The 14,182-nt window shown below is 43.0% G+C and overlaps 1 protein-coding gene across 1 annotated transcript in view; it reads left to right on the forward strand.

Moving 5' to 3' along the window:
• The first annotated feature begins 371 nt into the window (after positions 1-371).
• Positions 372-14,182, forward strand: part of TMEM154 (transmembrane protein 154) — a 41,473-nt gene continuing 27,662 nt past the window's right edge. The window contains exon 1 of the mRNA XM_004469800.5: positions 372-879. Coding sequence (XP_004469857.1) covers positions 753-879 — 127 coding nt within the window. The 5' untranslated portion in view covers positions 372-752. The remainder of the gene's footprint in view (positions 880-14,182) is intronic.

The following is a 14,182-nucleotide window of genomic DNA, read 5'->3' on the forward strand; positions in this document are numbered from 1 at the left end:
TGGACCCTTTCAAAGATGGATTTCTCCCTGGAGAGTCAGAGCACAACCCTCAGGCAGGACTGGAGCTTTCTCCTCTACCCATAAGCGGGCCTTGGAGGACACGCAAGGGCAGAAGAAGGAAGACTGGGCTGGCTGGACAGAGTGGAATGGCAGTTTTCTGACGGTACAGCCTCGAGTGGTTGTTGCAGACATCTGGGCCTGAGCTGCCTGACCTGGCAGCCACTAGCCACACGCGGTTATTTACATGTAAAGGAAGGAACATTAAATAAAATGAAAATTTCGGTTTCTCGGTCACCCCAGCCACATTTCAATGGCTCCTGTCGCTTGTGTCCCCTGTTCCTGACAGCGCAGCTTTAGAACCTTCCGGCCCCTGTGGAAACGGAATGCCGCCGGGACAGCGCTGCTCTAAGGCTCCAGGCTGCCCGGGACACTCCCCGGGGTCGGGGGGGGATGGCCAAGATCACAGAGGGCGAAGGCGTGTGGTCCAGGACCCCAGCGCCAGCTACTGAACGCCATCTGAGCAACAGACCCCGTTCGCACCAGGACGGTTTCACCAGACGGAGGCCCACGGCGGGCCGGGACTGGAGAGAAGAGAGAGGCGTGCTGACTGAATCAGTGCCTCCAGAACAATTTCTCTTTTGCAATCCTTGCTGGTCTGACAGGCTCCTGCAGAATTACATCACTTCCTAAAAAAACAGGCAAACACCTCTCCTTCAAGTTAGCACCGACCCAAAACAAGCAGGAAACAGGAAATGTTCGCGTTTCGGGAGGCTGAGACCCAGCGCAGCATCCTGCCCGACGCGGGGCGAGCGGAGATGGAGGCTGTGCGCGCTGCCCTCGTGCTCGCCCTGGCGACCGCGCGCCTCCGCACCGGCCGCGGTAAGCGAGCTCCAGGCTCTCCGCTCCCGGGAGGAGGGGGAATGAAGGCGCGTTGGTGCGCCCCGGGCTACAGAACTCTCCTGGGAGGAGAACACCCAGAAAATCGAATCCTTTCTGTGAAAGTAGTGGAGAAAATTAGAACTGTCTTTATCTGGGGGGCGTGGGGGGCGTGGGAGGGGGGTGGGGAGTGGAGGGAGGGGTGGGCTTGGCTTTGCCTGCTGCTGGCTAAGCACACTCCAGCTCTTTCACTTCATGTAACTCTCTTGCCATCTTTGTCCTCTAAGACATGTGGGTCCTTGTAATTTACTACTTTTAATGGGCATATTAAGAAAACCATAAACTCTTTGGCAGCTCATGTATAAGAACGTTTCAATCGGCTGAAACAGAAGTAATGGATTTGCTTTTAATAATGTGGGCTAAGTCTGCTGATTTCCAAAAACTCGTGGAAAAACTGGAATATGGAAATTTGCTACTGGAAAGTATACTAAAGAAACACCTTAAGGAAAAAGAAAGAAAGAAAATGTAAACAGGAAATTATTGGGGGAGTTACCAGGCATCCATTTTAATGCATGAGGAAGGACTTTTATCTGCTTTTGTTTGATCATATTACTTTGGGGGATATTTTCTTTGCCTTGAAAGTTTGACTGAAAAAGTGATATGATTGCAGCAAATCAAAATTATTGGAAAAGGCAAAATATTTAATCTCATTATTTTGGGCTGAGAGCAGCAATTGATTTATACACTGGACAGTTGCTACAACAAGCACAATCACCCTCAATTGCCTCTTACAGTTTTATTGACATGCTTTTGGGTAAATAGGCTCACTGCCATGATGTCTGTCAATGGATACTGCCTGCTTCCAGGATAGGGCGGTATTTCAAACAAAAACAGGGTTCTCAGGCTACAGTTATTTAAATAGGATGGGGGGCATGAGGCACTGTCCTTTCAGATGTGCCAACTTCTGGGAGATGTAGCAGTCAGCACCCACGCACACCCACCCCACCAATTTCTCTTTCCCTGGGTGCTCTCCATGTGACATCTGAGGTGGGGCAAGGAGAGAAGGTGAAACACAAATCATTCCTAAGGGAAAGACATTTGGAGGAAACTGAGGTTGGTATTCGGAATGAGTTCAGGGCACAATGAGTTGTTTATGCGGAAAGTTTTGGGGCTGGAAAGGAGCTTAAGCCATACCATGAGTACAGGTGAACAAACTGAGGCAGAAGAACAGGAAAAGTCTAAGTCCTACTGCTAGTCAGCTCTTCTGGCTTCCCCAGGGTTCTTTTCACCACCCTACAGAGGATCATTCACTCTCTCTGAAAAGACCCTGGAACCAAGTTTTTTCCTCATAGGTCATCCCCAGCACCAAGGAAGCAAAGTCTAGCAATTCTACTTCCATCTCTCTTTTTTTTTCCCTTACTTTTTTTAATCTAGAGAAGCTGTAGGTTTACAGAACAATCCTGCAGAAAATACAGAATTCCCATATATTCCCCCCTCACACGCAGTTTTCCCTCTTAACACTTTTTATCGTGTGGTATCTTTGTTACAACTGATGAAACAATGTTATTATAATTATACTATGAAATATAGCCCATAGTTTACATTAGGGTACACTTGCTTCCATCTCTTTCAACTAACAATGCTACCACAGGTGCCTCAAGAATTCCCATAAGAGTGATATTTAATCTAGCCTGAATATTTTTCTGAGCTTCTGAGAAATAATGGAATCTAGGTGTCTGCAATTCAGCAGATGAAAAAAGATAATTTGAGGAGATTTAAGTAAAAGTTATTTTTCTGAATTTGGTATCTGATCATGTGACTCAGACCTTCAGTGGCTCCTTATTTATGCCTGTAGATCCTCACTTCAACCTCCTTTCCAGTGGGATCTCCTTCCATGCACCCTCTCCCTCCCACCACAGCCCCCCTCGAGTCATGCTGAATAGAGCATGTATTGAATGGCAAGTTCTCTTTCTTCCACCTAGTGAGACATTCCCATAACCTTCAATGGCTCTGGCTGAATGTTGATTCCTTTCACTGCCCCTCCTCCCCAGCCCTAATTTTCATAGTCCCCCATCGCCCTAATTTGTGTTAATAGAGCTAATCACTTTGAATCCTAATTCTGTATGTCCAGATCTCCCACCAAGCTGTGACCACCTCCTGTGCAAAGACTCTCTTTAATTAATTTTTGACTTCCCTAAATCCTGTAAGGGTCCAACATAAATCAGCAACTCAATATTTAGTTATTGGTAAATACAAAAATCATCCCTAGACTGGATATGAGACTGATCACTAACATTTCATGAGCTCCTGAGAACAAAGTGTTAGAATGTTAGGATAAGTCAGAGATGAAGTGTATTTAAGGAGAGTGTGGGCATGATCTAGTTTCAAATCATTTATTGGGCCCTGTGTGGATTCCCCAAATGCAAAAATGCTCACTTGCCAAAAGCTGTACAATAAAATCTTATTTTAAGATTAAAGGGAAAGGCTATTCTAAATTAAAGATGGAATATATATTTTTTCAATTAAAGTATATCCTTTTGAGCTTACAGCATCTAAGGTTTCAGGATATGAGGTAAATTGTAGGTTTCACCTTTGTATTTTCTTGAATTCCTCAAAAAGTATCTGGGGATGTTTGTTAGAAAATCCAGTCTACTGAGCAACCTCTTTTCCTTGCAAACACCACTCTGGGGTATATCCCAAATTAAACTTTTATTAATGACCAACAAGCAACATTAGCTCATGCCCGAAGTTACAAAAGACCATCGTCATTACCTCTGAGTCAGCGTCTCTTCTCTGTATAGTTAGTCTGATGCAGAACTGAGGCCTCTCCCAAGTGAAATAATCCACTTAGACATCACCAGGAGAGAAATAAGAAAACAGCTCTTCATAGATTTTGACCAAATAGATGCACATAGTTAAAGAAAAGCCTTTACTATGGTATCTTGGTCAGTGTTGGACCCTAAAAAAGTTCCCGCTGCAGGAGCCTTTCTGCCCGGGGGTGGGAGGGAGACATGCCCATCTCTTGTCCTCGCCTGTACACTGCTGGTGGTTTAACGTGATGGGAAAACTCAGAGCAACTTCCCAGGTATCAAAAGCCTGGATTCAATAGCTGCCACCAGCAGAACGATTCGTAGAAGAAAGAGCTAAAGGGCATGAGGTGGAAACAAGGAGGCTCTAACTCCCTAGGGGCAAGACTCAAACATTGGGTATGACAGAGAGTACTGAGAGATTTTCTGGACTGTTTCAGAAGAATAAGAACTGTATCGTTATTGGATCCATAACGATAGATTTGATATATGCCGAAAAGATGGAAGAAAATACTATTGCACTTTATGGTTCTGTAAAATCTAGTTCCAGCAAATGTGCCTGCCATTTTTCCTGGGACAGTCTCAATTTTGAGTATTGCTAATGATGGCAGCTAAGCTATGCAGTGCTTATTGTATGCCAGGCACTGTTGTAAATGTTTTACATGTACTAACACATTTAATTCTCACACAACTTAGAAGGTGAGTACTTTTATCCCCATTTTACATAGGAGAACACTGAGGCACAGAGAAGCTAGATGACTTGCCCAAGGTCATAGAGCTAAGGAGTGGAGCTAAGATTCAGCTCCAGGAGTCCATGCTCTAACCCTGCATTATATTACCTCTGGGTTTTCAAGCTCTCTCAGACAATGTGTCTAGTTTCTGGTTTGTGAAAAAATGGCCTTCTCAACTGAAGCCGTATCACATAAATTCCTCTTGGCTGGCCCTACGGTTACAGCATGTTAGTAATGGAGCTGTATTTGTGTTGAGTCAGTCTGACTGACAGGAACGTTGGGTTAAACTTTGGCCTGTGGAGAAAGAAGGGAGGGGTTGAAAAGGTGCCGTAGAAGGAAACTGAGAATCCTGGGATTAGCATGGTTAACACCCGAGAAGCCGGAAGGGCAGAACGCGGAAGCCACTGGGTAAGAGGCTTCAGAGTGTGGGAACCAGGGAGAGAAAGAACAGTCTCAGGCCAGGCAGAGTCACTGTAGGAGCACCCTGCTGAGAGCTGACTCCGAGGACGAAAAACAAACCAAAATGGGGGAAGAGGGAAAGGGGCGGTGAAGAGGCTTAAAATCCTTGTCTAAAATTGTGAATCCCAGGAAACCAGAAGAGGGAAGGATTTGGCTGGGATTGGCTCAGCTCTGTAAAGACACAATGCAAGCTGCAATTTGCCTACCTGTGTATAATTTGCACCACCCTCAAATGCTGATAAGATGTGGAGAAACAGAAACTCTGGTGTACCACTACACTAGCAAGAGGGTGAATTAGTACAATCACCTTGTCAATCTTGCTGCTTAACCCATTCATTGGGCTTTCCATTTTTATCCTATTTTTCATTTCTAGAAAATCTATTATTATTTTTTAAATTTCTCTCCCCTTCCCCCCCCCAGCTGTGCTTTCTGTGTCCATTCGCTGTGTGTTCTTCTGTGACTGCTTCTATCCTTATCAGCAGCACCGGGAATCTGTGTTTCTTTTTGTTGCGTCATCTTGTTGTGTCAGCTCTCCGTGTGTGCGGTGCCATTCCTGGGCAGGCTGCACTTTTCTTTCACGCTGGGCGGCTCTCCTTACGGGGCACACTCCTTGCATGTAGGGCTCCCCTACACGGGGGACACCCTTGCATGGCAGGGCACTCCTCGCGCGCATCAGCACTGTGCATGGGCCAGCTCCACACGGGTCAAACCATGGACCTCCCATGTGGTAGGCGGACGCCCTAACCATTGGGCCAAGTCCGCTTCCCTAGAAAATCTATTATTTTTTATATGCAGTGTCTTGGGTTTGGTTTTATTTTGTTTCCTCCCTCACGTTACTTATTTTCTCCCATGTCTTTAATTGTATTAAGCATATTATTATTATTATCTATTTGCTAACCTTTACCTGAAGTTTATGTAGACCTAATCTTGTTGTATTTGTTGACTCCCGTTCATGATGGAAATCTTGGAGGTGCTGGGGGGGCAGAACCAGGCACGCAGAGGTTGACTCACCCTATTCAGTAGAACCTGAAAGTTTCTGATTCCATCACCAAGCTGCGGTATAGTGCTCTAATCGCCAATACTTTTCCAGTCCCCCATCAGTCATGTCACCACAAAATAGGGTGCAGGAGAAATGGAGGCTAAGATGTGCTGGGCTTGGAAAGAGCCCACAATTGAACCTCAGGCTTAAACCACTGCCTTGGCATGGGAAAGGGGCAAACTCTCTACAAGAATTTGCATGAGAAGGTGCCAAAACCGTATTAACGGTGTAAGCCAGCAAACCAGTCAGCAGTGGAGTCGAGTCAGTAACAAGGCTGCAGATGAGAATCAAGTCAGGAGTAGGAAAAACCAGGTTGAAAATCAAGGAAGGGCCAGTGTCCACAGCTCTCAGGATGATGGTAAGGTCAGTCTGGGGAAGCTCAGATGAGCTTGGCCAAAGGTACTGATCCTCCTTTTAAAAATTCTTCTTTTTAAACAAAACAAAAGCAACAATGCTCTGGTGTATTACTTTAACTCTTGACCCAATGGCCAGAAGGCCCCTAAAGTCTTGACGGCCTCTCACACCCCTGTGGGCCCAAACATTTTTAGGAAATCCCCAGAGATGGATATGGCTCTGGACTTAAATTTCCACTGTCAACTCTCTTCCATGTTTTCTCGGCCTTGGGGATTTCCTTGCTTTCTTGAAATTTCTTTATGCATTTGAAAGGTCACTTCTTGTAATTCATCCAGTATATCCAGATGTTGCATATTGGGAGAATTTTCAGGTTCACCAAACTACTGGAAAAGGAAAATTTTCTATACGGTCTGGAGAACAGTTTGGCACTATCTAGTAAACTGAAGATGTTCATACTCTATAATCCCAAAAATTTACTCCTGAGTATATATCCCAGAATACTCACAAGTGTGCGGCAAGGAGACATGGCCAAGTATACTGATTATAGGACTGTATAATGGAAAAAAATACAAACAAGCTAAATGTGCATTAACAGAGAAGAAGGCTAAATGAAATTTGGTGTCATCGTAGAAGGAGAGACTGTGGATTAGGTAAAATTAATGAACTAGAGCCCCATGTATCAAAATTGAATCAGTCTCAAAAGTAATGTTGACCAAAAAAGTCTGTTGAAGATTATTATGTACAGAATGATTATATTTATTTAAAAGTTTTTACAGCACCCACGACTATGCTATATATTTCATAGGGATTTTGATAAGTTTGGAAATGCTACATACTAACTTTAGGATAGGAGCTACCTTTAGAAAGTGAGGGAGAGGAATGAGATCATGGGGGAGAATAAAGAAGGCTTTAAAGATATCTATAATGTTTTTCTTTCAGAAATTGTATGGTATTCCAGGGGTCAGCAAACTAAGATTCATGGGCCAAATCCAGCCAGCTTCCTGTTTATGTTCAGCCCTGAAGAGCTACGAATTATTTTTACATTTTTAAATGGCTTTATTTTTAAAGGTTATGTAAAGATTTACATAATAGTCTAGATTTTGCCCCTCGGCACACAAAATCTGTAATATTTACTTGCTGGCCCCTTAAGAAAAAGTTAAAGCAAATTTTAAAAAATGTTAAAATTAGAACAAACCTCTGCTCTAGTCACTGTGGCAAAATTTGAGATAATTAGGTGATAAGTACCTCGTTGTTTGTTACATTGTTCTCTATTCTTCTTGGTAGATACACACTCATAATGAGAAATAAGGAGAGAAAGAGTGCAAGTTCTTATTCATCTTCTAGCTCTCTACCATCTTTCCTTCCACGTTTCCCAATCTCTTTGAAAAGTAGCCAACTCATCTTTATTTTCTCATTTTCCATTCCTTTCTCAACCCACTGCTATCAGGGTACGTGTTATATATGGCTCTCAAATTTCTCTTCCTGGGGAAAGCATTACAGTTGAAGGCACAGTATAGAGAAAGGCTCAGTGGCCAACCGAGCTCAGTGCATCAAGTGGTAGTATCAGAGGGCACACGGCAGGAAGTGGCAAGGGATAAGTGGGAAAGGACCTTGGGACCAGCTCCTACTTCCTAATAGTTTAGCCCAAAGGACCTATATTTGACTCTACATTTGTCTCTAAAGCATATAACAATAATTAATCAGTTATTGAAACTTCTTCCTTGGGTCTTATGTTGCCATTTTCTTCTGGGTCTACTATGAATCTGATTGCTCCTTTCCAGACTTTGGTTATGAATCCTTCTTTTCCTCCTGCTCTTTTCATATTAACGTCCATCTTTTCTTTTCTCCCTCCTTACATCATTCCTGGGCCACCACATTGCATTTTATTGTTTTAATCTCACTCCTCAGCCAATGATTCCCAAACTACCTCCAGCCAGACCTATCTGCCCAACTCTAGATCTGTATTTTTAAGCTAACGATCATCACTGCTCCTTGGATGCATCACAGGAGCCTCAAGCTCACCACGTGTAAACAGAACTCATTGCCAGCTCCCTGCTAGTTCAGGCCTCGTGTTAGCTCTCACTGAGGTTACTTCATTATCTTCTTCACCAGTCTCCTTGGCTCTGGTCTCTTCCTTCTCCAAACCACTTTCACATAACCTCCAGAGTAATCTTTCTATAACAAAAATGTAATCATTTTCCTTCTCTACCTATCGTTTCGGTGGTTTTTCATTTCCTGGGGGATAGATTCCAAACCCCTTGGAATCGACACAAGGCTCCTTATGAGCTGGTCCCAAGTTCCTTTCCCCCTTATTCCTTGCCACGTCTGCCATGCGCCCTCTGATACAATTGCTTGGAAGTCCTGAGCTCCGTTGGCCACTGAGCTTTTCCTTTTCATATACTGTGCCTTTTCCCTGCCATCTTTGCCAGATGAGCTCCTAGGGTTCATGAGCTCAATGGTCAACTCCTCTCTAGAGGATTTCCTGAATCCCCCACAATGAATGCCTTCCTCTCCCATGTCCTCATGGCACTCTGTACGTAAGCATATTATGGCTCTCATTCAACTGTATTATCATTGTTAGTTTGTATGCCACTGTCCCTGCAAAACAGTCAGTTCCCCGGGAGGCAGTGGCCTAGTCTCATTCATCGTTACAAACCAAGGCTGGCATGTAGTAGGCACACAACAGAAGCGTGATGACTGCATGAATGCATGAATGACACGTGACAGGACATGGCAGGACATGCCGTGAAATTTCTCCCATAGCCCAAGACGTACTTGTATTCATGACATGATCACAATCATTTAAATACTGCGATGAAACTTTAATAATGAATGGATATGTGTGATTTCTGAGTTAGCTCAGTGTTATAATTTTATTCCAAAAGGTTACTAAATATCCCAAATCTTTTTTGGATGAATCGTACACTTCTGTTTCCTCAAACTGAAATAGACAACAACTGAGGTTTCCGTTTCCTGTAACGAAAACTTTGTAGCTGGATCTATGAAGGAGAGCTCTTAAACACCTTTCTCTCAAAGTGTGGCTGGAAGTTCAGGCCCAGAACAATATGCATTAGCGGCATGATAATTTGTGGAAAGGCCATGTATTTACAAGCACTTGGGGGAGACTTTTGAAAAGAAAACAAGGAGAATGCAAGTTCAATAGATACTAAATTCCTAGTCAGCAAAAGCTGTTTTAAAACCTTGGAAAAGAAATAAAATTTGTGTAACATAAAAACTAATGGGAAAATCTGCTTAGCTGGTGGGAAGAACACAGAAACAAACACGTCCTGAGTGATGGAAGAAGGTGGCTCACAGGAGCATTACCGACAAAAGCAGCGTTATGGGCTTGGTTGTTGTTTTAATTTGTCTTTTCTTAAAACAAAACCAATGAATTTAGTTTCTTTTTGAAATTATTTCTTTATTTTTTGTGTGAATTAAAATCACCATTATTTCCAACTTCCCCAGCCCACTGTAGTTTTCAGGAACATGATCTCATGGGATTGGCTAGGGTTTGCTCCCCAATAAAAATTTCATTAATTTAAAGGTTAATTTCTTCTTTTCTAAAAGTTCTGTTGATTTATTTGTCTGTTTGCTTGTTTATTTATTTATGTATAGGATTGCCAGATTTAGCAAATGAAAATACTAGACTCCAGTTAAATTTAAATTTCAAACAAAGGAATCATTTTTTAGTATAAGTATGTCTTAGGTAATTTAGTATAAGTATGAGACATACACATATTGCATGGGATATACTTACACAAATATTTCTCATTTGTCTGAAATTCAAATTTAACTGGGTATCCTATATTCTATCTATTTCTATTTATGATTACTATTATGACTATTATGACTGTCTTTTGGTCAAGCAAAGACCATCTCCTTATTGGTTCATCAGTAAGAGCATAGACATACTGGTTAAAGTGGCCAGCTAATGAGTTTAAAAAGAATATTTAAGCTGAGTCCTAGATAAATCATTCAAATAACTAGAGATCATCACTGCAAACAAATACCAATGATCAAGTCAAATAAAACCAGGAAGTCTAGAGTGGATCAAGTTTAGAAAACCTATCAATATAATTCATCAAATTAAAAAACTAAATGACAGAAAGCAGATGTGGCTCAAGTGATAAGGCCTCTGCCTACCATATGGGAGGACCCAGGTTCGATCCCTGGGACCGCCTGGTGAAAAAGAAGAACAGAAAGTATGCTTAGGTGGTGAGCCAGTGCCCGCGTGGCAAGCTGAGTGCCAGCGCAGCAAGCTGAGTGCCCACATGAGTGCCCATGTGGTGAGCCAAGTGCCCATGTAAGTGAGTCACGCAGAAAGACGATGACACAACAAAAGAGAGATGAAGGGGAGAGTCGAGGTGAAGCTCAGCAGAGACCAGGAACCGAGGTGTGCAATTGATAGGGAACCTCTCTCCACATTAGAGGTCTCTAGAATCGAATCCTTCTGCATCCTAGAGGAGAAAGATGAGAAGACAAAAAAGAGAAATAGATACGGAAGATCACACAGCAAATGGACACAGAGAGCAAAAAACCAGCACAACCTCCATACTCAAGCAGCAAGACTAAAATTCGGAGTCCTGGAAGCCTGTTAGACTGTCCAGTATGGAAGGGCCAGACTGATTCTCTTTAAAAGCCTCAGAACAGGGTCAGAAGTAATCTAGGTGTAGAGACCTTAAGGGCTTTGCTGATCCGAGATAATGCCGTCTACCGTTTCACTCCCCTCACACACACCACATCAGAGATCTCAGGCTGTGCTTCCCCCTTGAGCCTCACGTAAGAAAACTTCACACCTGGAACAATCTTGCTCCTGTGCTCCACACAGGCTGGCAGGGGGGATTTGGGGTTACATGTGCCTCCACCCCCTCCCCATTCCCCCTGTAGTTCATGACCGTTGTGCACTCGCCGGGGAGCTAGGGGTCACATCTTCTTCCCCTGCTTTCCCATTCTCTAAATTAGCACAGACACACATCTACCACTTATGTTTTGGTTTGTCTCTGTCTTGCAATAGCATCTCTCTGGCAACGTTGAGCTTGTGATGATCTGAGTAAGGAGTGTGGTGCTAGGACTTTGGGGAGTGACTCAGGTAAGAGCTCCCCTCCCGAGTAGAATGGGGCGGGCACCTGTCCCTGCCTTCCTCTCGAGGAGGCTGAGGAGCAGGCCAGGCAGAGGGCAGACAAGCTCAAGAAAGGGCATGGCTAAAAACATTTTGTTTCCAAGCCACTCTTTTAAATGGTAATTTTGACGTTGGCTATTCAAAAGATGGATAGAAATATAGTAAAACAGAAAAGTATTCGGTTTAGTAATAATAATGATTTAATAATACTTAAAGAAATTTTTTTCAAAGCACTTTCATGCTTGTTATATCACTGATGTGAGGAAGTATTTTCAAATGTTTTAAAATATGTGTGCATTCTGTCCCATAAAAGGATACACAGTTCTTTAAACTTTGAAGTGCTATAGGCCAGAACAGGCTTCCAAGTACTAAAAGCAGTCTGTCGGCGTGGAGCGGGTGTGGCTCAGTGGCTGAGTGCACGCTTCATACGTACGAGGTCCCAGGTTCAAGCAGTCTGATAGTCAAAAGATTCAGGTTCCCCAAATGAGTAACTTCAACCAGAGACAGCCTTAGGGTCTGGGCAAATCTGATTTTTTTTTTTTTTAAAGATTTATTTATTTATTTAATTTCCCCCCCTCCCCTGGTTGTCTGTTCTCTGTGTCTATTTGCTGCGTCTTGTTTCTTTGTCCGCTTCTGTTGTCGTCAGCGGCACGGGAAGTGTGGGCGGCGCCATTCCTGGGCAGGCTGCTCTTTCTTTTCACGCTGGGCGGCTCTCCTCACGGGCGCACTCCTTGCGCGTGGGGCTCCCCCACCCGGGGGACACCCTTGCGTGGCACGGCACTCCTTGCGCGCATCAGCACTGCGCATGGCCAGCTCCACACGGGTCAAGGAGGCCCGGGGTTTGAACCGCGGACCTCCCATATGGTAGACGGACGCCCTAACCACTGGGCCAAGTCCGTTTCCCGTGGGCAAATCTGATTGAATAGGAGTAATCTTTCTCTAAAAAAGCAGAACAGAAAGTTTAAAAAGAGAAAGACATCAGAACATTGTTGGTCTCCCTTGCTGGATAAAACTACATTTTAATCTGTCAATTGAAATTCCAGGTATGCTTTTCTCTATGCGATGATGTAAAAATATAACAAAGCTTTACAAGTAAATTCTCAGGACTACTACGTAAAAGCATTTTACCAGGTGACCCTCCTCGAAATAAGCAAAAGCAAGCATTTTCAAATATTTTTTCGACATAAGGAATTGTAACCTCTAGTTATCTGGTGACTAAAGTGAAAGGGGAACAAAACACAGTCATTCTTTACCTAACCTACCTTTTGATCTCAAAATCTGCCATGTTTTTCCTTGCATTGGTGGAATCATCTCTTTATTCTGACCATATCTTCTTCGAGTAAATATGTCGAGAAAAACTTACTAAGTGAATTTTTTCACTTAATAAAAATTGTCAAGTAGTGCAACAGAGTTCATAATGAAAACAACAATCCCTTGTTTCCCCCTCCACTTCTCTAATTCTGCTCCCCATTAACAGAGAATTAGGTCGCCTCACCCTTACGCGTGGGAAAAGGTCCCTGGGTGATTCTAATGTGCAGCTAAGACTGAGAACCACTGGAGAGAGAAACCTCTTGATTTGTTTTCGTCTCCACCTTCTAACACTGTTCTCACTCTTTGCTATATACAGAGTGTGTACAAGAGTGAAAAGTAGGTTAGACTCTTGCGGTTTGGGGTCTTGGGCACCCTGCAATACAGTTATTCCAGAGACAGCAGGAAAGAATGTGAAGGCTTGACACCTAACTTGTGTTTTCTTTCACCTTATCATCAAAAAACCATTCAGATAATTTATGTCCAGTACATGATTAACAAATGAAAGAATGAGCATCTGATTGAGGTCTGATGTATTTCATGATATCCTGAGTTTAATAATATTCTCTTATCATTGTTTTACTTCATGTTGTACTTTCAGGATGGCAGTCTTTCAGTTGGCATAATAACACTTCCTTTTCTTTGAAACGTAGTACTTGTAGCACAACATTGTAGATGTAATTAATGCCACTGAATTGTACACTTAAAAATGGTTAAAATGGTTATATATATGTATATGCATATAGCCACAACAACAAAAAAGTAGACCTTGTTTGGTGGCACATTTGTTCCACTTTTGAATAAGAAAAGAGAAGTTTGCTGGATTGCTTTGCCAAGAAGTGGGCTCATTTCCACTTAGTGACAATGGTTACTAAGAGGTGATAAATGGGGCAATATGCTCCCTCCACAGCTACTGCTGCCAGGCCTTACCCCAAGCATTTTTTCCTAGATTGTGGGTTTTTTTGTGTGTTTGTTTTTGTATCATTTACATGAATTCTTCCCCAGGGTCTTTGCCAGATGTGTGAAATATGAGTCCCACATGTGTTTGCAGAAACATTGTCAATAAACATTTGAAAATTACTCTGTACTCCATGCAGTTTATTATCTAGTAATTACATCTCCTCCTTTAGGATTAAAATTAAAGTGAGGTATTGCAGCTTAGTTGCATCATTCGCGTGGCCACACCTATCATCTCTTAATAGTACTACATTATCTGAGCAGAGAGAAATTGTGAAAGGGAGAATTCCTGGGAGAGTTTGCCTTGGGGTCATCGGAAAGGAAGAGCTTCGGCTAAACCTGCAGCCTAGAAAGCCGCCAGCCTGGAGCCTGGCACCCGTGATTCAGCAGGCAGCAGTCACACAGTCACCCAAGACAGACCTTCACCCAGCCTTTCTCTTTTAATGTATTTCCCTCACTTCTTACTTCTCTTCTGTGTGGTTGCTTGCTAGTGCCTCTTTCTTTTCATTCTCACCCTTTTCTTCTCTGTATC

This window comes from Dasypus novemcinctus, chromosome 1 (assembly GCF_030445035.2).
Source record: "Dasypus novemcinctus isolate mDasNov1 chromosome 1, mDasNov1.1.hap2, whole genome shotgun sequence".
NCBI lineage: Eukaryota > Metazoa > Chordata > Mammalia > Cingulata > Dasypodidae > Dasypus > Dasypus novemcinctus.